At 53.8% G+C, this 26701-nt stretch overlaps 1 protein-coding gene across 1 annotated transcript in view; it reads right to left on the bottom strand.

The window, feature by feature from the left end:
- Nucleotides 1–26701, bottom strand: part of PHF2 (PHD finger protein 2) — an 87876-nt gene that overhangs the window by 8560 nt on the left and 52615 nt on the right. The window contains exons 3-17 of the mRNA XM_068973737.1: nucleotides 23989–24103; nucleotides 17988–18148; nucleotides 15148–15289; nucleotides 14160–14346; nucleotides 12917–13079; nucleotides 11890–11977; nucleotides 11315–11421; nucleotides 9634–9725; nucleotides 8256–8345; nucleotides 7287–7646; nucleotides 5989–6108; nucleotides 5431–5549; nucleotides 3460–3638; nucleotides 3243–3313; nucleotides 2243–2403 (exon numbers count right to left, since the gene is read on the bottom strand). Of these exons, the coding sequence (XP_068829838.1) occupies nucleotides 2243–2403; nucleotides 3243–3313; nucleotides 3460–3638; nucleotides 5431–5549; nucleotides 5989–6108; nucleotides 7287–7646; nucleotides 8256–8345; nucleotides 9634–9725; nucleotides 11315–11421; nucleotides 11890–11977; nucleotides 12917–13079; nucleotides 14160–14346; nucleotides 15148–15289; nucleotides 17988–18148; nucleotides 23989–24103 (2155 nt within the window). The remainder of the gene's footprint in view (nucleotides 1–2242; nucleotides 2404–3242; nucleotides 3314–3459; nucleotides 3639–5430; nucleotides 5550–5988; nucleotides 6109–7286; nucleotides 7647–8255; nucleotides 8346–9633; nucleotides 9726–11314; nucleotides 11422–11889; nucleotides 11978–12916; nucleotides 13080–14159; nucleotides 14347–15147; nucleotides 15290–17987; nucleotides 18149–23988; nucleotides 24104–26701) is intronic.

The following is a 26701-nucleotide window of genomic DNA, read 5'->3' as shown; positions in this document are numbered from 1 at the left end:
GCCAGCCCCAGCAGGCACACGTGCACGTGTGCAGGCGTGTGTGAGCACACACGCGTGTACCTACAGATCAGTCCACAGTGCGTCCACAGACTGGCCACCCTCTCCCAACAGGCCATGCCCAGGCTCAGTCAGGAGCCCAAGCTGCAGGCCCTATGTCCCAGCTCTGGGCAGAGTTCTGGCACCAGCCTCATCTGTCCTCCGGTTTTGGGGGGAGCTCTCCATGGAGCTCAAAGGGGACCCAGGTGAGCGTCATTCAGTCACTGAGGTGCCAGCTAGCCAGAGCATTCCCAGAAGAGAGGCACCTTTGAAGAGGTGCGGGGCCAGCCCGGGCCCCAGCCCCTCCAGCAGAAAGGGGCTCAGAGCCAGGCTTCTCCTCCCAGCAAAGGGGTGTCAGGCCAGGGTCCCTCCTGCCACCACCGGGGCATCTCTGCAGTTGAGGGGCTTGGGTCTGTTTTATCTACAAACTACTTCATGCTGATCAGGAAATCTGTACCCCCCACAGCTCTGTAGAAGCCTCCAACCATACTCCACTCCCATGAGAGAAGGCACCTATGGCTATCTGTGAGCATAACACTATACAAAAAATGGTAACGTGTGAAAGAAAATACAACCATTTGATTTAGAAAGAACACTTTTCAATCAAGCCCTAATCCTCCTGCTGTGGCCCCACTGTCTGAGATGGGGCTGACATGTGCCTCCACTGGCTCAGGTAGCCCTCAGACCTCAATCCTGGTAGCACAGGCTGAAAGGCAAATCTGGAGGATCAAACAAACCCTGAGCAGACCACGTAAGGCCTGCTGCCCTCAGGCCAAGTCCCCCCTCCCGCCCCCCCGGCTGGAAGACACAGTCTAGTATGGCCAGCCTACCAGCCCTTCTTGGGCTCCATCATTAGCAAATGGAGATTCCAGTCCTGCCTCTGCTGCCTCCTAGCTGTGTGGCCTTGGGCAAGTCACCTAAGCTCTCTCAGCCTCAGTTTCCCCATCGATGCAGCAGGAATCTCCTGATGACTCAAGCACTAGGAGGGGAGCCAGCCCTCGCCATGGTAGCAGACACCTCCAGAATGGGGAGGCTGCAGGAGACACAGGCCCCCATCCCTTGGTTGTCTGTCTGTGGTACTTGTAGAAATTCCATGTGGGAAAAAAAAAAAAAAAATGCCCCATGATGCTTAAAAGCAAGAGCCAATTGGGACCAAAAGGGAATTTAACTAGGACCATCCTGAAAAAGGGGCTTCCCTGGTGGCCCAGTGGTAAAGAATCCACCTACAAGGCAGGAGACTCGGGTTCAATCCCTGGGTTGGAAAGATCCCCTGGAGAAGGAAATGGCAAACCACTCCAGTATTCTTGCCTGGGAAATCCCAGGGACAGAGGAGCCTGGTGGGCTACAGTCCATGGGGTCACAAAGAGTCAGGTATGATTAAGCAACTAAATAACAACAATCATGAGAAAAACAAGCCCCATGGCCTCCCATCCAATGCAAAACCCCAAGAGAATTAATCCATTTCTCTTAAATCAAAGGATTGAAACTGGGCAGGCCTAGGCAGGGAGGACCACCTGAGCTGAGTAGACACATGTCCTGGCCTGCCTGATCGCCTGGAAGCTCAGGGCCTCCAGGAAAGGGCTGCATGTACACCAGCAGTGAGTGGGCTCCTGAGGCCGCACATGTGGACTCAAACAGGTCTCAAGGGTAGCCTAGCTTAGCTCCCACACACTCCCAGGTGGGGTGGGAGTCTGGGACCCTGACCAATCCAGCCCCTTCTCTGGGAGTGGGCTCTCATGTCCCAAGCTCTGAAGCCATCATCTCCCTGGCTGCAGATGATGGCTCTGCAGGGAAGCCAGCTTGGGGTCCCAGAGAGGCCCATGAATGCTCTTTACCCTGACACCAGGCACACACTGTGGAATTTTCTTAGTCATTTTTATGGCATTTGGGAAATGACAAGGCAGAGACAGCTGGACATCCCAGTCTGGAAAAACCCTGATACCCTCCAGGTACCCAGCCTGGCCCTGCGTCTCCACAGGCACACAGATATGGTGGCCCCACAGACTCCTCACACAGGAGCTCTGCAACACGAAGGACCTACATAGCCAGCCCCCACTCACCTCCCTGGCCACCTGGCACCACCTCTGCCAGGCAGGGGTCCCACTCTGACTGTCCAGCCTCCAGGACGTGGGCTGATGGAGTCCTGTTTGGCACAACTCTGTGGAAGCACCCACTCCCCTCAGGTCCCTGAGGGCACTGGGCCTACCTGTTGGGGTTGTACTCGAGTGCGCCAACCTCCTCGCTGGCCTGAAGCAGGTCCAGGATGCCCGCGGCTGAACCCCCGCTGTCCTTCTTCACTTTGGCATTGCGGGCGGGCTTGGTGTCCGTGTCTATGTGCAGTGAGCCCTCATCAGAGGAGTCATCGCTCTGCTGGAGGGACAGAGCAGCCAGTCAGAAAAGGGCTGGGGGGTAGGGATGGGGACTGTTTCACTCCAGTGAGAAAAAGAGGTTTTTAAAGAGCTTGTCCTTGTGCTGAGCACCAGGAGGCCGACTGACCGAATACTCTGCAGAGCACGGGCGCCCGAGCTTTGTGCTGGGAGCCTGAAGCCCCCACTGCACCACTTTCCCAGATGAGCCCTGGTTTACAGAACCTTATGTGAGAGCCCCAGTATTGAGCACAGATACAAGAGGAGTTGCCATGGCTGGACAGGGATCAGGTGGGTGAACCTGCGCCTGAAGGACACCAGTTAACAGCCCCTGGCAGGTGGCTCCGCAGGGACACCCTGGGCTCTGCAGGTAGGGTATCACCCGTCTTCCTGGAACTTGGCTTCCTGGGAGATGGCCGCCACATCCTGGGCTGGACATGCACGGCCTTGGAGATTATCTAACTTAACCCCCATACCTCAGTGCAAGACCCAACCCCCAGCAGCTTGGCCTGCTACCCTCTGCACCACCATACTCAAACATCAAGGAAACTCACGGAGCTGACTGAGGAGCGCAGCTCCAGAGGCCCCACCACTCAGACACCTGTAGACCTTCCGCAAGTCCCGACTTTGCTTTTGCCCCTTTGTGCAGGGCCCCAGGGCTCACAGTCCCACATCTGGAGCCCAGCCAGCTTCCCCAGGAAAACATCCCCCTCTGCACTCCACCCAGAAAGCTCAGTCAGAGATGTCCCCCCAAGGGGTAGGCGGGCCACTGCCTCAAGAACAGCCAGACACAGGAATGGCTGTCTCACTCTCTCTGTGTCCCAGAAGGCCATCGCTTACCTTGTAGAGCGCCGAGTCCAGCTTTGGCTTCGTAACGGGCGTGGGCAGCGGCTCCTTCTTGTCCAGTAAGACTGAAAGCAGAGCAGATGGGAGTCAATGGCAACTTTGTGGGGGCAGAGGGGGACCCCAGTCCAGCCACATCCAATGCCCACTCCACATGCCCGGGATGGTCCCTACGGGGCTGGGCCTGGCCCCTCCCCATGTCCCCCCAACTCACAGGACAAGTCCCTCTTCGGAGCATTTTTCTTCCTCCTAATAGGGAATTCGTCAATCTTGAGCTCCCCATCATCCGACACATATTCATACTCATCCCGCACCGGCTGGGGCTTGTCCTCCTTGAAGTTCTGCAAGGCCCCGAACACCCCTGGGCCGGGCTGTGGCTTGAGGGCCTTGGAGCTGGGGTGGCAGAAAAGGGCCAGTCAGTGGGCATCTTCACAGCCTGGTCAGTGCCCCCAGCACTCCACCCCTCAACAGGCCTTGGAAGACCAACAGTAAGGGCTGGACCCCTCCCAACCCCACAGCCTCCTCTCCAATGCCATGACCCCAGCAAGGACAGCACACAACTCACGGGGGTACATGCCCGGCCCTTTCTCAGGCTGTGTGAGGTTGTGCCCCTAACTGCTCCCCAATCCTAGCTGCTGGACGAGCGCTGGACCTCTGTCAGGCTGCTCTGGGGCCTGACACAAGCTCAGAGTCAGACACAGCCAGTGCCAACTGGCCTGGGTTTTTTATTCACACAGTTATTATGGAAAAATAACTTCAGGGCTGAGGTGTAGGAACAACATGACAAATCTCCCTCCTGGGGCCACAGGGCTACTGCAAACGAGGAGAGTCCGATGCTCCAGCTGCTGCCCCTGGGGTCAGCTGAGGGCGCAAGTGCACACTCAGTAGGGGGGAACAGCCGGCAGGGCACAGGCGTCTGCAGTTCCCCATGCGTGCAGCTCCGATTCCCAACAGTGGAGACACCAAGGCAGTGAGCCCTGCTGGGTGCGGCGGGAGTTACACCATGCAACACACACACACGGGCACACACACACCCCCATGTACACACATGGTTATAGCATCCAGTCTCCTTGTCTCCCTTCCATTTCTAAACTCTAGCACAGTCAGTCGGTCATACAGTTAATGCCATCAAAAGCTCCCCGAGACCCACCAGCTGAGCTTCAGAAAAATCAAGGACATGCCCAGGGCCATGAAGTCATGGCAACAGATCCAACCCATCTGCTTGCCAAGAGGCCTTGGCACACTGCCATGAGCTCTTAGGAAAAATAGGCGCACCTGTGCCGGGCTCTGCAAGCGCACCAGACACTGATAGCTCTGTCCCTCACCGCCTGAAAACGGCCTTCTCCCATTTTGCAGGTGAGAAAACAGATCCACGGGCGTAAAGTGGCCCTGTTCCCACTGGGATGTGTCTACCTCCTGTTTGTTAGGCGCCCACGCCGTACTCTGGGGTTAGTATACAACTGTCAGACCAAGGCCAGCGAGGGGCTTCTCAGTGGGCAGAGGGTTCCTGGCCCACCCACCTCCCATCTGGCCAGCCCACCGCACTGGTCAGCCGACCGAGATCCCTTATACAGTCTGGGACCTAGACACACCAGCTCACACACACAGACCCACCCAGGCTGGGTGCCCCACCTCTCAGCTTAGGGCCATCTCCTCCAGGAAGCCCTCCCACCAATTCCCTTGGGCACCCATGGACTCCATAGAACCCCAGGCCCCACAAATCCTCCTTCCATGATCCCAATCACAGCCATAACTTCAGATGGATTTGAGAGTATTGGGCTCATACCAGCCTCTCCCCACTGGCCTCCGGACTCCTAGGCCAAGATCCTGACCCCTATGATGTCCTCTGTGACAGCCCAGGACAGCACTTGGATAATATCTGCCCAATCATACCCTCCCCTCCTTGCCGCACACACCACTGCTCCCTGCCTACCTACCTGAGCTCTTTGGTTTAGGAAGCAGGAAAGGGGTCAGCCTGGTGAGGCCCTCATGAGGGGTGTGCCTGTTCTCTAGCTCAGGACAGAGGCTCATCTTCAGAGTCCTCCAGGCGAGTGTATGTGTGTGTATGAGGTGTGCACAAGCAGGGCATGTGTGTGTGTGATGTGGAGAGGGGATGCTCAGGGTATGCGTGTGCGACATGTGGCGCATGTACAACCAACCCCTCCTGGCACAAGCACTCACATACCCAAGCAGTTTCTTGTTGGAGAAGGAGAAGGAGAACTTGGTGTCCTTGTTCCCTGACAGAGGAGACTTCTCCAACTTCTGCTCTTCCTCCATCTTCAGCAAGGAGTCGGGTTTGCTGTTCTGAAAAGCAAACCCAGGACCGTCCCTGAACCCCATACCATACCTGAACCCCATGCCAGTGGGCAGAGGCAGCAGGATAGGCCAGCCTCCTCCCTCTGACATGTTACCCGAGGACTCATGCCCACCGCAGCCCCAGGTCCACAGGAACTGCCCTCAGATGCTGACCAGCTCCAGGGATTGCCAGCTCAAACCAGGGCAGGCCACTAAGGGCAACAGCGTCCATCCCCTTAGGCTAAGATGTGCCCACACCAATCCTCAGAAGGTGGCTCCAGGAGGCCACGTGTACGCCCAGACCCTCAAAGACCTTCACAGCACACACCCTGACATACCCTACACACCACCAAGCCCACACCTGCCTCACACACCGCCTTCTTTCACTAACAGCCCTCCCTGAGGGTAGACTCACTCACCAGCACACCTGCACACACACACACCTCACCTTATACTTCCATTTGGCCTCTGACTTGCTCTTAGTTTGCTCTCGGATTTCCAACCGCTCCACATCATTCTGCGTGCTGATCACCTCCTTGTTGGGCACACTCAGGACATTCTTTGTGGCCTAGAAAATACTAGCCATGATCTAGGAGCAGTCATGGGAGGGCAGCAGGGTCCATCAGGCTACAACACAAAGTCCCTACAGCACCGAGTCCCCTCCTCCTGCTGGCCTACATACATCAGTTCATCCATCCATCAATATATCCAACCACGTATCCAATCAGCCCACCCATCCAATTATCCACTATCCACCTATGCACCCACCCACCATCCACTATCCACCTATCCACCCAACCACCTTCCACCCACCCACCCATCCATCCACACCATCCATCCACCCACCCACCCATCCATCCACCCACCCAACCAATTATCCACCACACACCTATCCACCACCCACCATCCACTATCCACCTACCCACCCACCCACCCACCCATCCAATTATCCACCATCCACCTATCTACCACTCACCATCCACTATCCACCTATCCACCCACCCACCCATCCATCCACACCATCCAACCATCCACCCACCAATCCACCCATTCATTCACCAACCATTCACCCATCCACTCACCCACTCATAAATCATTCACCCACCCATTCATTCAATCACTCTTCCTCCTCCTACCCTTCCTTCCTCCCTCTCTTTCCATCCACCCATCCATCTATTAATTCATACATTCATCTACCCTCTTGCATTGAGAAAAGGAAAAACCATGTGCCCCACTTAAGCCCTGAAACATTGGGTAATGATGTCCCACTAGCAGGAAACCATTCAGTATGGCCTGCTTTCAGAGACCCACAGTTCCCAAAGTCCATACTGGTCCATACTGATGGGTCTTCAGGGCCAGGCCTGCTTCTCTTACTGCCACAGGGGCTCAGGACCCCAAGGAAGCCTGGCCCCATCACCACCTCCATTCCTGCCTCCCCACTGCCCTCCACTGGGTGCCTCACCCACCTTTAGGTTTCAGTCAATGTCTGGGCCCCAGGGAAGACTCAGCGGGTTTGTTCCCCCAGGTGACCCTTGATGATACCACCTGACCCAGGACAAACTCCGCTGCCTTTATCATGAGGGTCTCTCCCCAGTTGCCCACTACACCAAGCTTGCTGGGGCAGAGCCCAGCTGCCCTGGGTCTCCACCACAAGGACAGAGCAGGTCCAGCACCAGTCCACAGGCCTGCTCCCCGGAGGTGTCTGCAGGCCCACTGACTATAGGTAGGGAGGTCAAGACCACCCACCTTGCCCTTCTTAGGAGGCTCGATCTTGGTCAGCGCCTCCTTGGTGTGGGCCTCCAACAGGTCCAGGTTGGGGATGGTGGGTGACGCTGAGCCCCTGCACTTCTTCCCTTTCTTCTTGCTCCCATCCTTGAGCTTCAGTGATTTGGGAGGCTTGGGGGGCTTGGGGGGCTTAGGAACTTTGGACGGCTTGGGCATCTTCACGGTTTTGGGAGTCTTTTTTTTGGACACTTTCTCCAGGAAGGACCGCGGAGGGCTGGCCTCAATGGGGGATGGGGGCTCCTCCTTTTCCCGGTCCCCAAAACAGACCTCGTCTGAGGAGACAGCCGCAGTCACTTCAGGTCGGGAGGCCTTGGAGGCATTCTGGGAAAAGGACAGGAAGAAGTGACCAAGAGTGCCCTGCTAGGAGGGTCTCACAGCCCCAGGCCATGGGAAATGGGCAGAAAAGGAGCACCTGTCTGCATCACTGGCGACACGCTCCCATGTCTCCTACACCATCTGTATAACAGGCTCACACCCATCTACACCGTCTATGAACACAGTCACACCATCTATACCATCCGTGTGACGGTTTCACACCTGTCTCACACCATCCACATCAGCAGCCACTTGACCCCTCTACCTCCTTGGTGGGGACTGCTGTCCCTCCCTAAGGCACAGGGAGGCTGGGGGCTGGACAGGCTCACACAAGCTGGCACTCAAGGTGCTGAAGTAGTCCTTGCTGCAGAGTCGTTCCCCACCCCACAGGGGGCTGCACAGCATCCCCACACTCTCTCATTCCCGAAGATCCCACCAGGAGACTGTGAGTCTGCCACCAGGGCCTAGGATCCAGCGTCATCGTGCAGGTGACCCTGCCCCAGAGGGCTGGGGGAGGGGCTGCCTCCCATGTGGCTGACCCTCGCAGGATAACCAGGCAAGACAGGCAGAGACATCCCTCAAGCAGGGTCAGCAGGCCACCACGGTGAGCCCTACCTCACTGAGCCGGATCTCTTTGGCGAGGTCTTTGATGAGCTGCGAGGGTTTGAAGTGCTCTGGGAGCTCGTCCTCATGTTCTGCCAAAGCCTGCAGGACAGCCCATGCACAGGGTCAGCTGCCAAGTCTGGGCACAGATGCCCACTCCCCCTCCACTCACAGGGGCCCCAAGCAGGCTCAGCTTCTGTGGTTCCTGACTCATGCCCTCTGTCCCTCCAGGCTGTCCCCCATCTACCCAGCCAGGACCTCCAGCCCCACTGCCACCCAGACAGGCAGAAGGGAAGGCACTGCCACAGGCGTGGACTGGCTGCTGGGGGCCCTAAGGGAGTTAGCCCACTCTAGCCAGACACTGTGCCAATGAGGAGGCTCTGCTGTGATCCCACTCTTACAGATGGACAGTAAGTCCCAGAGGGGAGGGGGTGCCCGGTGCCACTACCAGCTGTGACGTGAATGTAGGCCATCCCTTCTTCCTGGGCATGAGGCCACTTCACCTGGCCAGACAACTGGTGTGAGTTGGGGGGCACAGCCTGCCCCATTCCAGGCTTTGAGAACCGAAGGAGGGCCCTAGGAGGGTGCCTACTGTCCCACCCCACCCAGCTCACCCATGAGAGATGCACAGTGCTCCCCTCTTGGACTCCCCACTTCCTCAAGACTTTCTGGGGGCCTGGTGGGATCTGCTCAGACTATGCTGGCACCCCTGACTGGCAGGGGTTTCCAAGGCAGTAGACAGGGAGCCCTGAGGCTGACCAGGCCTCTCCGCTCCCTCTGTACCAACAATCCAGGCAGGACGCCAAGGGAAGTTAGAAGTTGTTTTCTGGAGCCTCTCTGAGGAGAAGTAGCTGCTGCATGGATGCTAGTGAGGGTGCTGATGCTTTCAAAGCGGGGGGACCCAGAAATGCTGCTTCAAGGGAGTCAGCAGGGGCACAGGACAGTGCTCCTGTGGTCGGGGGGGATGGAGGGTCGTAGGGCAAAGGGACTGCCCTAGTCACAGAGCAAAGCCAGCTCGAGGTGACGCCTGCACCAGTCAGTGGGACAACGAGGACATCTCCACTCTCCTATTCAGAAAGTGAACCTCCAGCCAGTCACTGACTTGAGTCTTCCCTGCTCCCTGGCCTTCAGGGTCCACACAGTGCTATCTCTACCACCTCACTTCCTCTCACTGAATCTTGCTGCCACCCAGCCCTACCCCTCAGGCCAGGTCCTTAGATGGTGGGCCCTCTCCCACATCTGCCCCCACCAACAGATATGTGACTGGCCAGGTGGCCCCCACCTGCTTCTCACATGTTAATTCCCAGCGAAGGAAGGACAAGCCCGAGGGAAGACACCCCGCCTGCCACCCTCCCTTCTGCCCTGCGTCACGCCTAGCACACTTCCCTACCTGCTTTCTCGTCCATGATCTGAAAGCACCATTGAGAATTTTAGCTCCTTGGACTAAATGAGGGGGCAGCTGCTTCCCAGATTTGTGAGAACCTGGGGGAAGATGGACGGGTTTGCTCAGGAGGGTACCCACTCTCCCCTGCCACCTGCAGGTGACTCAAAGCCCTGGTGGTGGGGGATATTCAGGGCCAGACCTTTCAGAAGCATGTGCCCACCACCACCTGCCCAACTGCCAACGGTTCCTCTTGGAACCCAGGGGATGCCCATCGAAGATGCTCTGCAAGGGGCAGGACTGGCCTTCCCATTGTCCACCCACCAGGCCCCTCAGGCAGGTGGGCTGGTTCCCCCCTCCACTGGGCCCCAGCCTGAAACAGTGAGGGACCACAGTCATGCCCCAAACCAAGCATCCCTGATGCTTTCTGATTCCCACCCTCTCACAGCCCCCTACATAGCTGAGGCAGTGGGCCCACTTCCCACTGGGGTGGCCCAAGGCAAGCACCACCTCAATCACATCCTTGGGAGCCAGAGCTGCCGCCAAACAGAAGGGCCAGAATGTTCCCCCTTCAGACAGAGAGTTCACCATGGAGGCAGAGGAGCCCTGAGCTCTGACACCACCAGATGATCATGTCTGGCCTGTGGCAAATCCCTGGGCCTTCTCAGCTCGGAGGCTGCTGAGCTGTCAGCCCCATCACAGAGGAAGGCCCAAGGCAGAGAGGCAAGGGCAGCCCAGCAAGGCCCAGCTAGTCAGCAGTCACCCTGGTCAAGCTGTCCCCAGGTCCCCAGGATGTGATTCTGCCAATACGACCCCCATTCCATCTCCCCAGCAAGAAACCCCAGAGCAGGGCACTCCTGCCTGGAGTACAGGGCTGAAGTTTAGAAAATGATGGATGAATTTCACTGAAACCTAGCCAGCCCAGGTTAAGAACCATTTTCAGCTTTCTGATCTCAAATTAGAGTCAAAGTACAAAGGGGTCCTGATAAGGAGATCTCTACTTGAGACTCTTATCAGAACACAAAAGAGCAGCTTCCTGGAAGGAAGGTGCTACTGAAAAAGGAAGCTCTCCATGAAAGCAAATGCTCCTCCTGTATCTCTCACATGGCTGCAGAAAGTCTGGAGACCTGAGCAGGAGCTGGCCACCTGGAGCTGATCCCAAAGGCAGGGCTGGCAGGACGTAGGATGGAGGGCCATGTTCATGGAGGGCAGGGACCCAGCAAAGCCCATCCTCCCCACGGCCTTCCCCAGGGGACTCTGGCACCCACACTCCCCCAGGTACAGCAGGGATGCTACTGGGGTCCCTTGGCTGGCAGCCAGCTAGGCAGACTCCAGGCCTCTTGATGTCCCAGCTGAGCCCTGTCAATAACCACACAGGGCCACGGGGACCAAGCAGAACACACACCAGGTCTGGAAACATGTGGTCAGAGCTCCTTCTGCAACACCAGCTGACCCTACAGGCAGGAGCCCACTCCAGCCCCATTGCACACAGACAGGGGAAGCAAGGCCTGGGAGCTGAGGGGACTTTCTGCTCAGGCCCCACGAGGGCAGCGCTCGGCCTGTGCCCCAGGGCCCAGCTGCCCCGCTGCACGATGGCAGAACTGTGACCACTCCCCGGCATCCCTAAGCTCCGCCTGCAAACTAACTGTCCACAGCCACAGGCAAAGACGCTGACCAGGAGATAACGTACTTTTGAACGCCTCCAGCAGGTGCTTCCCCATGTACCAGCAGGCAGTTTCGAAGTTGGGAAACTGAGTCAGGCTGCCCAGTTTCAACCTTCTTTCCACTTCGTATGCTCTGGAAGCCACAGCAAAGAACTATTCAGCGTGTGAAGCCCTGAGCAGGTAAAGCTAAGGGAAGGTGAACCCACACCATAGCTAGAGGCCACCCTGCGGCCACGCCCACTCAGGCCTCCCTGCTGGGCCTAACAGCAAGGTGGCCCAGGGGACCACCTCAGGATGACCACTGGGCACGAAGGTGAGCCCCATGGGCCATGGCTTCTAGAGCTCTGGGTCAGTGCTCAAGGAGAAGGCGGCTCAGCCTTTAAGTTCCCCCCAAGTCTATGACAGGCCTGAGGCTGTCCAGCAACCAGGCAACTCAGGGGCCTTGGTAGGACCACAGCTCATCTCCTCCTTCCTCCCCACCACGCGGACGCTTGGCTAGGCAAACAGCCGTGCCGAGGGTCACCCACGGGCTGGGCCCGGCCAGGACTCAGGGGGGCATCATCACACTGCGGCAGCGCCTGGGAGTCAGGGGTGGCCCTACCTCATCTGCACCTCCACACTCAGACTGTGGAGGAAGTGTCCCGCGAAGGCCAGGCAGTCCACGGGCGTCAGAGTGGCGTAGATCCAGCCTGCGGGGACAGGGGTGAGGCCACCTCTTCCCAATGCGCTCACGCCAGGCTCTCGGCACACCTGGCCTGACTCCAGCCAACACGGGCTCAGGCTCCTGCCAGCCCTTCCTCTGTGCCCCCATCCATCCGGGGCCCCGGAAGGTGCTCCGGCCCTGGCTTCTACATAATGAGTGGGTGCACCCTCCCAGAAGGACGGCCTGTACTCGACCTGGCCCAGTCTGTTCTATCCAGTCCTGTGCGGTATAGACAGGGAAACTCAGGCCCAGCAGCCCAGGAGACTCTCAGACCCAACCCAGGGGTGGGCTGCCTGGCATTCCTGATCTCCACATGAAGGACGGACGGACAGGCAGAGCTGCCACAACTCCCAGGAGAGCTGGGTTTGTCCCCCCAGACTCTGGGAAATAGCTGTGGTTGTAGGAAACGGGAGTAGGGGCTAGATCAGGAAGGACTTGGAGGCACCTAAGTCAGTGGAAATGTGAGGCCCTCCATATATGACAACTAGAAACTCTGAACGCTGATTGGCTGTTGGATCATACTGGCATGGTTAACTGTTCATTTTTAAAGTGTGATGATAGTATCGTAATTATGTTATTTTTAAAAAGAAACCTTATAGATACCTTCACCTTAAAAGGTGAAGTATTTACAGTGAAGCAAAGCGACATCTGTAAAGGGCATTATCTGCTCATATCCTGCTTTCCCCTTTGTTTGAAATGTCCAGATCAGCAAACACCACCTCTGACAGTGTGACTGGGATCTCTGGGCTGGGCTCTCAGGGCCCCACGCAATCCCACAGGCCTGGCCCCCAGGAGCAGAGCCAGGCTGGAGGCTGCAGGGCCTCATGGCCCCGATGTGGCCCCAGAAGTGACCACAGAGCAGGACTGACCCCAGGGCAAGGCAGCGCACAGCCAGAGGGGCACACAACACGGGCAGGGCACTCACCCGAGGGAATGAAGAGGGTCTGGCCCTGTTTGAGGGTGCACTTGTAGCATTTGTCCACCTGATCGGCAAAAAACATCTCGCTGTGGTTTGAGGCTGACTGCCAGCGCTCATACAGGGAGATGTTGGCTGAAGCTGGCTTGATGAGATAGAAGATCTTCTCCCCCTGCCAACAAAAGGCCATTGGCAGAAACTGTCATATGCTGGGATGCTGGGGATGGGTAATGCCCACCATGTCCCTGGATGGGTCCCAGCTTCAGCACCATCCTCCCAGGCCCACCATTCCTCCCCTGAAACACTGGGGCCACGTGTGCGTTGCAATCCAGAAGTGTGCATGTCAGGAAGATCCTGGGCATAGGTGCCTCCAGCATGTTCAGGGCAACCCCTGCCACTCCACACTCCCTATCTTTGCAGCACTATGGATGCTGTACGTGCCAAGGGGAACAAAGTTGTGACCTGCAGTCTGATGAGTTATAAGAAAGCTCTTCTCTTGAGAGGAGCCTGGGTCCCACTGGAGATGAAAGGATGGTACCCCCTGCCAGCTACAGCCCAGCTCTACGCTTGGTCTAGGGAGACAGACAGGTCCTCACTCCTGGGGCAGACAGGCTGAGGGCAGGAGATGCACAAAGGGTGGCAGGAGTGGGTGGCAGGACTTGCTCAGGCCCTCAAAGGGCTGGGACCAGGAGCTGAGCCGCCTATCCTAGCCCAGGCTCCAGCAGGTCTGGGAGACCCTGGTCGGAGTGGTGAGCCCCGTGCTTAGGGTCTCCTTTTGTGTGTGTTTTCACACCTCCCTTTTCCACTAGCTTCCCTATCTATTCCCAGCCAGAAGTCCCCTAGCTCTCTCTGCTGCTCAGACGCCACCGCAGCCTTGCTCCCTGGCCCCCGGCCAACCCCTCATTCTCCAAGCGGGGGATACTCCCTCTTTCAGGAAGGCTCCCCAGCACTGTTCTCCCTTCCCCAGACACAAGCACTTGGTCACCACTACGGTGGGCCTCCTCCGATTGCTTCATGAGCCTCAATCTTTAGAAAAAGCACCACACGTGTGCTGCTCTGGTCCTGAGTTGCTCCCCAAGGGCCCAACATCTGTGTCCTTCCTGTGAAGAAACATATTGTCCCTCCTCCCAACTGATGCTGACCACTCTTAGGGCCTGTGGGGACTACAGACGGTCCTGCCCACTCTGGTCAAGAGCAGGTCTTGCCCTCAAGCTCAGACAGGGCCCCGTGGGGAACAGAGGCCCGCGCTCACCTTGAGCACATGGTACCAGGCAGAGGCACCCCCGGAGTCAATGTGAAAGTCGGTGTAGCTGTCCTTCACACAGATCAGGCAGTACTTGGCCACCTTGGGCTTGGCCAGCAGGGCGTCGTCGGGCCAGTAGTTTTCTACCCAGGACAATTTCTTCACAATGTCAGGAGGCTCCACGAAGCTGGACATTCTGGGGTCAGGGACAAGAAGGGCGGTCAACAGTGACAGGAACCGTCAGCACATGTGTTACACACCCTGGGGAGGGAGGGCAAGGTGCTCTGCGATAGGAGTCCCACACCTATTTCTCCACCTCAGGCTACATGGCATTGCTCCCATTCTACCGGGTAGCAAACCGAGGTTCACGGAGTGGGCAGAAGGAGCCCAGCTGCTAGGTGTAGCTACAGCAGGCTTCTAACACTGGGCTCTCCACCCGAAGAGAAGGCCCGAGAACTAGCTACCCCAGAAACAACTTCCTTCTTGGAGAACTGGAAAGAGACTTTTCAGGTGGGCTCAAGATAGCGTCACTGGGCACAATGGGGCCTTGAGAATGAAAGTCATTGCTCATGAACAGCCCAGGCAAAGGAAAAGCCACTGCTCTCCGGAACAGACAACAGGGTGCAGCAACTTCTCGCCATGCTGGGCCATGTCAGACCGGATAACTCATCTCCAGGGAAGATGAGAAAAGGCAAAGACAGCCTGTGATTCTAGTAAATGTCACTATCGTGGACAGAACGCACAATACTGCATCGAAAACGTCCAGCTCAGCAGCACCTGTGCAGTGACACTTCAGCCAAGCCGAGAACAGGGCTTCAGTGTTCCTGCTGCCTTGGGCACATCTCTGCCTTCAGGGTCATGCCTGCTCAGACAAGACAGTCACAAATCATAAACTAGGCCACTCTGACCTCAAGAGCCTCAGTCATAGGCCCTCCTCTTTAAATCTTCAGCATGTTCCAAACCAGTGTTTCTATCCCTCTGCCCTGGCCCCACTCACCTGGTGTCAGAGAACTCAAGGTTGGTGAGGTTAAGGACCCGCTTGCGGTTGGTGCTGTAGTAATAGTCCACAAACTCCTTCAGCTTCATCTTGCAGTCCTTCTGCTTGGTGACGTCTGTCACATCCACACTTCGCTCTGGGCCTGGGGAGGCAGCAGGGGAGGGTGAGTGCACCCAGGATGGTGACGTGGCCTCCCATGAGGTCGGGGGCCAGGATGTGCAGAGAGAATGGTCATTCACCCTTTGAAGACAACTGAGGGAAGGGTGGAAAGCTGAGGCTCTAAGCTCTAAGATCTGACCCTCCTCCCACCTGCCCTGCCCACTCCTTCCCTTGGGTGACCATGAAGATCCCCTGGTGCAGTGGGGTGGCACAATCAGGAGCCTCAGCTAAGGTGGCCAGATAAGCAAATAAAAATACAGGACACCACATGAACTTGAACTTCAGCTAGACAATGGAGGTGTTTTTAGTGTAGATATGTCCAGAATAATGCATGGGACATATTTACACTTAAAATTTTTTTTAATCAAAAAAATTGCATTTCTAGGACACCAACTCCACATTCTGAAGGTTGACAAATAAAAAGAAAAACATTTATCCTACATTTTCTATAGCTGATGGGGAAAGTTCAAGGTAAAAATTTTTTAATGACAGACATAGCATTCTGGATAACCAAGTAATGAGGAAAAGTTATTTACAGAAGACTCACAAGAGAAGAACAGAAAAGGACAGAAGTAGGCAACTCCTCCTTTGCAACAGTCCTCACCACTGCTCAGACAATGAGCTGAAAGGCTGATGGAGCTTTCTGTGGACAGTTGAGGCTGCACTGCCTTGACCACTGAAAAGAAGTGGGTGGCAGCACCCCTACCCTAAGGAGTCCTGCTGACAACATGATCTCAAATCTAAGCAACCTCTAACCACCTGTTACAGGAGCTACTTGGGACAGAAGAACACGTTAAATGACACCACAGGGATGCTGTTAACCAAATCCCCAACATAAGGTTTTCCCAAGTCACAAATATGAAAGACTCTCCAGGAGTAACAACCTCACTTCTCCAACAAACCAAGGGAATGGGGAAAGGATGGGGGCTGATACAGAAGAGACTAAAGGGGTACAAGACCCAAAATGCAGTATGAGGGTCTTGTGTGGATTCAGATTCAAGCATCCAAATATTAAAAAAAAAAAAAGGTGTTTTTGAGGCATTTGGGGAGAATGTAGGTGAGCCTTAGGTGATTTTGGGGAATTATTATTAGTGTAATAAAGGGAAATGATGGAACTGTGATTAGATATGTTTGAAAACTATTAGTGCTGTGTACTGGAATCTTCATGGGTGAAATGATGTTATGTATCAGAAATTTGCTTTCAAATAATTGGGGGAGGACAGAGTTGGGGAGATGAATAAACACCTCAAAGCTGGTGGGTTCTCTGACCAGAAGTGGATACATAGGGGTTTACTGCTTACTGCTCTTATTCTGTGTGTGTATGAAAAGTTGCATTAAAAAACAAAACCCAAGAAGTGAAAGAAAGACCTTTAGACCTCTGGACCATCTCCTCCCTTATTCAGTAAGCCTCTTCCCACTCCTGCAGGCACAGCGGATTGGGCAGCAGGGGAGGCAGCATCCGAGGCAGGGCTGGCCCTGCCCTTTGCAGCTGGCTGAGCCTGGGGCCTGGGGATAGAGTTGTGAGCAGGACAACACTAGCTCCTATGTAAAAATAGCTTACAAAAATGCCTGACATCTGGTAGGCACTCACTAAATATTACCTGTAATTATAGGAGCTTCGACATGGCAGAAACTGCCCTGGATGGCGGTCCCTGCCAGAATGAAAACGTGAGTCCTTTCTTCCTCTCCTCCACAAGCTGGTCATCCTTGGGCCCGCCCCTGGTGGGCTCCAGAGAAGGGGTGTTCCCCATCCCAGCCCCATTCTCCAGAATGCCACTGACTTCCTGAGTGGCTTGTACAGATGCTCTCCCTGAATTCTCATACCCATCTGCCCCCGACCCCCAACTCACAGCATTAGGGATGCAGAGGGTCAAGAGCTCATAGACTGAACCACTTGTCTGAGGGCCTCAAGTACCTGTACCTTCCCGTCTGGTATGTGGCCAGAGCAGGCCAGGGCATTTGCCTTTTCAGGGTCTTTCCTCTCCCCTTTCCGCACTGGTCACCCAGGCATCCCTGTGACCACCCCAAGCCCTGGCAACCATGAGAGCCTCAGAGCCAGGACAGTGTGGCCACCAGCAAGGTCACTGCAAGCACGTGCTGGCCTCTCTGTGCCAGATGATGTTGGGCTACGTGGAGAGGGGCTACATCTGGCCTCTCTGTGCCAGATGATGCCAGCATGTACAAGCACCTGCTCCACCCAGAGGTATCCTGATCAAGTGTGTCCACAGCACTGAAAGCTGTGGGGAACACAGGACAGGGCACCGAAAGTACCAGCAAGAACCCAAAGGGGTCCAGAAGGACAGGAAGCCCTGGGCCATGGGAAGGCATGTCTGGGGCAAACAAGGGAGGTCAGCTGGGGAGGACATGGCACAATGCTCAGGGGCAGAGGACCACACAGTCCACAGAGGCCCTCCCAGGCACGCCTATCATTAGCGCCCAACAATAACAAAACCTGTAGCTGGCAGAAGCCAGGGGACGCCATGCAGACTCCATTCTGGGCACAGTAACTGAGAAGGGAGGAGGCCTGGGTCACACATCATTTGCTGAGGCATGGGGCCTCATTCTAAGAAGAGCACCCGTAATGAGCATGGGAAGGGGCCCAGAGTCATACCAGCTCACAGTGTATACAGGGACTCCTGGCTCAGGGAACCCGTAACTCATTTGCAGGAGAGGACACTTACCCACATAGTTCTCGACGTCACTGACGTAGAAGGTGGGGGCTGGGACTGCCAGGCCCAGCCCATCTTTCTTGGGGACAAGGATGGGCTCGGTGAAGCCATGCTCTTCCATGTAGCCCAGCGTGAGCTGGCTGCCCGACACGCGGGCTACCACATCTTCTGCACTGCAGGGAAGTATAAGTTGGAGGTCACGTCAAGCCCAGATCCCAGCCTCCATGACAGGCCTGGAGACATGGAGCCTGAGCTCTAGCCATACCACCCCCGCCCCCATGCCCCAGAAGGAGGACCTGCTGCAGCGCCTCACTCAGTGGTCACAGGGCAGCTACAGCGTAGACATGGCAGAGTCCCACACACACACTCATCACAAGACCCTCGAGGTCCAGGAGTCCAGGGCCGTGGCAAGTGGAGAACGGGGACAGCACACCTGTCCTTCTTACTATGACAGAGTGAGGCTCAAGAGGTGTGAGCAAGATCCCTCCTCGACCTCCCTGCTCTCCACTCACCCCTCATTCAATAGTACTCTTCTTGAGTGCTCAGAGGTCAGACTGCTGCACAGGGGTTAGATCCTAAGGGCACAGCTAATGGAGATAAACTTGTTTTCACAGAGAACCTATCCCTTGGAAAAGCTAAGCACAGGACCCAGGGCTGGCTGGGTTGCTGTGGTCAGCAGCTTTCCTGTCTCCTGTGTGCTGGATGCCACCCTGGGCGCCAGGGACCTGCCCAGCTGCAAAGACCCCTGTGTGCTGATGCTGGAGAGGGGTTTTCATCAGATGAGCATGCAATGCCATTAACCCACAGCTGAGAGCAGTGCTATAGAGGAGAGAGCAGGAAGCAGGATCAGACTGGGTCTGCTAAAGCCTGCGGGAATGGGAGTGAGAGGCGCAGGGCTCCGAGTAGAAAGTATGTATTAGCAAAGGCCTTGGGGAGAGGAAAATGCGACAAGTGTGCGGAATGAGAACCTGGGTGGCTGGGGCAGGGGGGCAGAGGGAAGCACCCAAGTCAGTGGTGGGCCAGGCCACCTCATGCCAAGAGCACCAGGGAGCAACTGGACAGCTTGAGCAGGGCAGTGACAGTCAGAGGTTCATCTGGCTGCTCTGCAGACATACAGTGGCAGCAGCAGGACCAGGGTGGGGCAGGTGACCACGGAGGAGGAGGCTCAGCATGCCGTGCCTGGACCAGAAGGTGACAGTGAACGGGAGGTGGCGGACTCAAGAATCAGATGATGTTCGGGCAAAGGTGAGCAGCCGAGGGACTGGTCACTGTGATCGAGGGACCGGGGCAGGAGTGGGGTTGGAGCAGACCTAGAACTGAGGAGGAACACACTTGTTGGGACTGGCCAGTGGATGCAGGTGCACATCCAGACAGGTCAGGAGCTCAGAAGCACTAGTGGCTGAAGAAAGAAGCTGAGGAACCGCTGGCCAAGGGACAATCTATGAGGCCAGAGAAACAGACAGTGGGGAGCGAGCGGAGTTCCCAGAAGCCCTCAGGAAGAGCCGTGAGCAGGGGAGACCAGGCACGAAGGACAGGCAGCACAGCACGGTGTCACAGCCTCCACGGAGGACACGACTCCAGGAGGGGGGCCCGCACCACTGCCATGTGTTAACAAGGGCCAGTTAAGTGAGGACTGAAGAGTGATTCTGGGGTTTGGGCAGAGTGTTAGGGATAAACCAGAAGGAGTGAGCGGAGGGTGAGGAAGAAGGAGGAGTGTGCTGGGCAACTGCTGTGAGAAGCTCTGGGAGCACTGGGACAGCAGAGTCAGCCGTGGAGGCCACAAGGCAGCGGGAGGTAGAAGGCTGCCCTTGACAAGCTGGAATCCCAGGCTCTTTTCTAGTCACTAGTGAGAGTTCTGGACTCACACAATACCCAAAGGATTGGGTCTGGAATTACAAACCCATGAGGGCCCAGCAAGAGGCAAATATGAGACCATCGTGTGGGGACACCTCAGAGCCCCGCAGACTGGCTGGCATGGGAATCTTGCCCTCTGAAGATCGTGCATCACACAAGGAGGTAAACCCCCAGGAGGAAGGGCCAGCAGCCTCATCTGCCCAGAGAAGTACAGCCCAAGAACTGAGGATAACAGGATAATCATAAAGGGGATTTCAAGACAAATACATTAAACCCATTCAAAGGGATAAAGAGAAGATAAAGCAAAGAACAGAGAAGGAGGGGAAAGAACAGGCAACAATGAAAAGGAATAGGAATTATAGAAAAGAAAAATATGATGATTGAAATTTTTACAACTCAGCAGATACATTAAATGGTATCTGGCTAAACAACACTGAATTTGATTTAAAAAAAGATTTCAAAAAGTAATAATGTAAAATTTAATAAACAGAAAACAGAACATGTTTCAGAACTTAGATAAAATACGACACCTCTAATTAAAAGTGCTTACTGAGTCCTGAGAAGGATAAATAAAAGCAAATGCACATTAGAAGCATCACAGTATACTTATGATATATTGGAAAAAAAAATCTCAAAAGTTTCCAGACAGAAAAACAGATTATTCTGTTTTTATGAAAATGAAACAAAACAAAAACTCCAGCAACTAGGCTGATATCAGTAACAAGAAATGTCAAAAGAAACACAATATTATAATATCTCCAGAGTTAAAGGAAAATAACTTATAACCAGAATTTTAGATCCATTTTAGAAAATTAGAATCGTGTAAAAATAAAGATGAAATAAAAATATTTGCAGATACAGAAAATATTTTTATAGAGCTTTTTTGAAAGAACTACTAAAGGATATAACTCAACAAGGAGGAAACCAAATCTTGAAGGAAGGAATGGGATTCAAGAAATAATGGAAAACTGATCTCCAGATTCCACACAATCCCTATCTTAATCCACCTGACTACTCTGCAGAAATCGACATGAGGAACTTGAAATACTGAAGGAAATACAAGGCACACAGATGACCAAAACATTTTTTATGAAGAACAAGTTGGAAGGTACTTTCCAATTTCAAGATTCATCACAAAGCTACAGTAATCAAGACCCTGTGGTACTGGCATAATACGAGACATATGGATCAGTGGAACAGAATTGAGTGTCCAGAAAAAACCTAAACATCTATGGTTAACTGCTTTTCATCAAGGGTGCCATGATAATTCGATGGCAAATGAATAATCATTTTAATAACTGGGAGAACTGGATATGCACATGCAAAAGCATGAAGTTGGACCCTTACCTCATACCATATACAAAAATTAACTCAAAATGAATTAAATTCCGAAATATAAGAGCTAAAACTACAAAACTTTTAGAAGAAAACATAGGCATAAATCTTTATGACCTTAAATTTGGCAATAGTTTCTTTTTGTTTTTGTCTAAAAACACAAGCAGCAACAGAAAAAATAACTTGGACTTAATGAAAATTTAAAACTTCTGTCCTTCAAAAGACACCAAAAAAGTGAAACGACAACCCACAAAATTGGAGAAAGGATTTGTACATCATATATCCGATAAGGAGTTTGTATCTAAAATACACAAAGAACTCTTACAGCTCAAAAAGACAAAAACAACTTTCAGTGGGCAAATGATAAATAGCCAACAAGAACATGAAAAGGTTCATGTTCTCAATATCACTAGTCATCAGGGGAATTCAAATTAAACCACAGTGAAAGACCACTTCACACCTGCAAGGATAGATAGATAGAATCACCATGAAAGTGAAAGTCACTCAGTTGTGTCCAACTCTTTGCAACCCCATGGACAATATAGTCCATGGAATCCTCCAGGCCAGAATACTGGAATGGGGAGCCTTTCCCTTCTCCAGGGGATCTTCCCAACCCAGGGATTGAACCCAGGTCCCCCACAGTGCAGGCAGATTCTTTACCAGCTGAGCCGCAAAGGTAGCAACTCAAAAAGTCAGATGATAGCAAATTCTAGTGAGGACACAGAGAACTAAAACCCTCAGACACTGCTGGTGGGAATGGAAAGTGGTGTGGGAATTTGCTTTATGGCTCAGGGAACTCAAACCAGGGCTTATAACCCCTAGAGGGGTGGGATAGGGAGGAAGGTAGGAGGGAGGTTCAAGAGGGAGGGAACATAAGCATATCTATGGCTAATTCATGTTGATGTTTGGGAGGAACCAACACAGTTCTGAAAAACAATTATCCTTCAATTTAAAAAATTAATTAATTAAAAAAAAGAAAACAGTCTGGCAATTCTTCAAACAATTATATATTGTTACCCCTAAAGAAAATGAAAATATATGTTCAAACAAAGTATTTTACAAGAACATTTATGGTAGAATTCTTCACAGTAGTCAAAAATCAGAAATGACTCAAATTTCTATCAGCTGATGAATGAATAAACAAAATGCAGTCTACCCAAAAGGAATATTACTCAGCCATAAAAAAGCAATGAAGCACTGACACTTGCTACACCCTGGATGAACCTTGAGGACATTATGCTAAGTAAAATAAGCCAGTCACAAGGGCAACATATTATATAATTTCTTTTAGATGAAATGTTCATAATAGGCAAATCTACGCTTACTCCTTGGAAGAAAAGTTATGACCAACCTAGATAGCATATTCAAAAGCAGAGACATTACTTTGCCGACTAAGGTCCGTCTAGTCAAGGCTATGGTTTTTCCTGTGGTCATGTATGGATGTGAGACCTGGACTGTGAAGAAAGCTGAGCGCCGAAGAATTGATGCTTTTGAACTGTGGTGTTTGAGAAGACTCTTGAGAGTCCCTTGGACTGTAAGGAGATCCAACCAGTCCATTCTGAAGGAGATCAGCCCTGGGATTTCTTTGGAAGGAATGATGCTAAAGCTGAAACTCCAGTACTTTGGCCACCTCATGTGAAGAGCTGACTCATTGGAAAAGACTCTGATGCTGGAAGGGATTGGGGGCAGGAGGAGAAGGGGACGACAGAGGATGAGATGGCTGGATGGCATCACTGACTCGATGGACATGAGTCTGAGTGAACTCCGGGAGTTGGTGATGGACAGGGAGGCCTGGTGTGCTGCGATTCATGGGGTCGCAGAGAGTCGGACATGACTGAGCAACTGAACTGAACTGAACAGTTATAGAAAGCATGATTAGTGGCAGGACTTCTGGGAGGAATGTGGATCATAAATTTATTTTTGAGGTGATGGAAACCCTGCAAAATTAACTGGTGGTGGTGCACAGAGCTGTGAATACACTGAATTGTACCCTTTAAATGGATGGATTGTATGGTATATGAATTACATCTCAATAAAGATGGGAAAAAAGAAAATAAGAAAGAAGCCAGAGAGGAAAAATACCTTATCCACAGAGGAGCAAGGAAAGGAGTTGCACTGAATTTCTCACCAGAAACCATGCACTCAAGTAGAGAATGGAATGAGTCATTTAAAATGTTAAAAGAAAAAACCCGCCAACTTAGGAATCTGTGTCCATCAAATTTTCTTTCAAAAAAAGAAGTAAAGACTTTGTCAGACAAACAGAAACTGTCTTCCAGCTGTGAAGGGCCAAGGATGGTTCAGAGCTGCTGTCTGTACAACCACACGTCCACACAGTCAGGGTGCCCCCCCTCACCAGGAGTGATTTCCCGTGACCCTGATCTTGCCCTCTGCCCTCACAAGGACAAGGGTGTACAGGGGGAGGAGTACTCTAAGAAGGACCAGGGACTCCCCACCAGGCCATGTGCACAGAGGAAAGCCCACGGCTATGACACCAGGACCCGCCACATCCAAAGGTTGGTCTCAGGCTGGATACCAGCCCCCACTCCTGGTCCATAAAGTAGGGACAGTGGCTCTCTCTCAGGAATGTGCCATGGGAAGGGCCATACCAGGTCGGGGAGATAAGACTCTTCCCTCCAGGGCTGGGAAGAGGGTCACAATCACCTGTTCAGGGAGGTGCTGAGAAGGGAGAGATCAGCTCCCCTGCTGGGAGCACCTGGAGTTTCTGGGACTGTGCTGCTTCCCCTGGAGGGAAGCCCATGGCCCTGGAACCCCAGTGCAGGGTGCGTATCCAGACCTCAGGCTAGAGAGGAAAAGGCCTACTCACCTGGGAAAGGTCCGGCTCCGCAGCTCCTTGATGAAGAGCTGGCTGCCGTTCTGCACGGGTTTCACTTCCGGCGTCTGCCCGGGGCCATGTTTATGCCAGGTTCGCTTCTTCTTCACTGTGGGGAAACAGGAGGCAGACCGTCACCTGCAACCCCTCCCCTCCCCGTGCCTGCAGAGACCCAGCCAGGAGGGCAGCCACCATGAATGCTGCAAGACTCAGACCTCTCAGAGGCCAAGAAGCTGGGGTTCCCTGGCCCCCACCCACCCAGCCTCCCCAGCCTCTCAGGACCCCCGAGTTGACACAAGGTCAGGAACTCCCACCTCTCACATCCTGAGTCACAGCCCCAGTCTCACCTCCTACCCCATACTTCCCAACCTGCTGGCTCAGATGATGGCACTCAGAGCTGGGGCTTCCTAGAGCCCCACCTCACTCAGCACTTCGTCCACTGAGAACTCTTCAGAGGTGCCCCCTGAGAAGCTCCCACGCAGGCTCATTTTTCAGGACCCCTCTCACCTGTCTTACCCTCAGACTTGCCCTCAAATAGCACAGACCACTGTCCTTCCCCACTGGGATCTTTGCTGCCACGACAGCCCACAACTCACAGGCAGAGCAGCCCAGCCCCATCTTCTATGCCCACTGCCCTCCCCACTCCCTGCCCACCACTGCCTGCCCATCCTCAGGGTATCGTATTGTCACACCTGCTCCCAGGGCACTGGACACACGCATCTTGGACTTTTACACGTGAGAATGCACACCTGTCCCTCCTGGGCTGTGACACACGCTCACGCACGTACACATGTGCACATCCACATGCAAGCACACATGCCCTTACTGGACCAAGACAGGCACGTGCACACTAGGACACACACAGATATAAGGACAAATGTGCCCGCACACTAACATTCGCTCCTACTGGATTTCGAGCTCCCAGAGGGAAGGAAGCTGTTTCCTTGATACCTTCGGCCCCATTCAGGGCAGTGAGTGAAGATGGGCCAGGCATGGAGACCCATCCTGGGGGGCTGCCTCACAGGGTTTTAAACATGATCCTCAGGCAGAGATGTGACTGGAGGTGAGGGAGAGCTGGTGGGCCCTTAGAGTGTCTGTCCTTCACAGACAGGGATTGGGTGGGGGCTGCAGTCCTCCTGCATCTCAGTGGTTGTGGGGATGAAGGGAGCTGACAACTACTCCTGGGTGGGATCTGCCTAAAGCAGGAAGAGGAAGGCACTGGGTGCGGGGTGACTGAGCTGACCTCTGTTCCAAACTGCCACTTCTTCCCTGTCTCATCAAGTCATAGTTCCTTGAGAGTGTTTCCTAAAATAGGTGATATATACATCATGCCTGGTCTCCCAGACCTAAGTGCAAGTGCATATTTTAGAAATCAGGCCAGGTCCTACACAGTAGGGGCTGGAGCTAGAACTTCTGGTGGCAGCACCAGACCCAGTGAAAGTGAAAGTCGCTCAGTCATGACTGACTCTTTGCAACCCCATGGATTATAGTCCATGGAATTCTCCAGGCAAGAATACTGGAGTGGGCAGCTTTTCCGTTCTCCGGGGGATCTTCCCAACCCAGGGATCAAACCCAGGTCACAAGGGAAGCCCCACCAGACCCAGAGAGGAGTCCAAATCTATCTTGCCCACCTATCCTGTAGCTGTGTGACTCTAGGCAAGTTACTGGGTGTCGCTGTGTCTCATCTTTAATGCTGGTCCTGGCTTCCTGGGCTCCTCGTGAGTATGGAGGGCCCTGTGCCAGGAGACACATGGGGTGACTGAGTCTTGGAGGGGGCATACAGCCCAGAGTCAGCAGACACGCAGGGCAGCAGTGGGCAGCAGAAGAGAGAAGCAGCATCTCCTCTGCCTGCCAGGAGCCAGGCCTGGGGCCCCTGCTGACCAGGGGCCAGTGGCAGTCTTGGGCCATCTGGGCTTCCCGGGCCCTTATTAAGGACTGGGCAGCTTCAAGCACCTCATATAGAGGCTGGAATATGCCAGATACTGTGGCTGGAGCAGGTATGCTGGGACAACAGTCAAAGATGAAGCTGTGAGGCAGGTCTGAGCTCAAAGGGCTACTCTTGAACCCCTCTGCAGCCCTGACTGGTGGGCTCCTTCCCTCCCCAGGGTCTAAGACCCTCCTGAGCTGTGAAGCTGAGCCTTCCCTGCCTATGGGTGGCCCAAGACACCCTCTGACAAGGTACCCAGGGGACAGCTGGAAGCTGGTGGAGACTCAGCAGACCCCCCTGGGTTACAGGGCCAATAGGTATCCCTAAGACATTTGGTAACACAGCCCAGCCCACCCTCCTAAGCATGGCTTGCCCCATCCCAAGGTGTGACAGCGATGCTTGCCTCAGGTAGAAGGAAAGTAAGAAATTAGTAAGTAACCTCTTAAAAAATTTCCTTAAATTCTAAAGGAAATCAATCCTGAATATTCACTGGGAGGACTGATGCTGAAGCCAAAGCTTCAGTACTTTGGCTACCTGATGAAAGAGCCAACTCACTAGAAAAGAGCCTGATGCTGGGAAAGATTGAAGGCAGGAAAACAGGACAACAGACGATGGATGGTTGGATGGCATCACCGACTCGATAGACATGAGTTTGAGCAAGCTCCAGGAGACAGTGAAGGACAGGGAAACCTGGTGTGCTGCAGTCTATGGGGTTGCAAAGAGTCGGACTCCAATGAGCGACTGAACAAGAACAAAACCTCTTAAACAGTCATGGAGCCA

Source organism: Capricornis sumatraensis, chromosome 6 (genome assembly GCF_032405125.1).
Source record: "Capricornis sumatraensis isolate serow.1 chromosome 6, serow.2, whole genome shotgun sequence".
NCBI lineage: Eukaryota > Metazoa > Chordata > Mammalia > Artiodactyla > Bovidae > Capricornis > Capricornis sumatraensis.
Note: the sequence above shows the minus strand (reverse complement) of the source record. Positions and strands in the feature narration are given on the sequence as shown.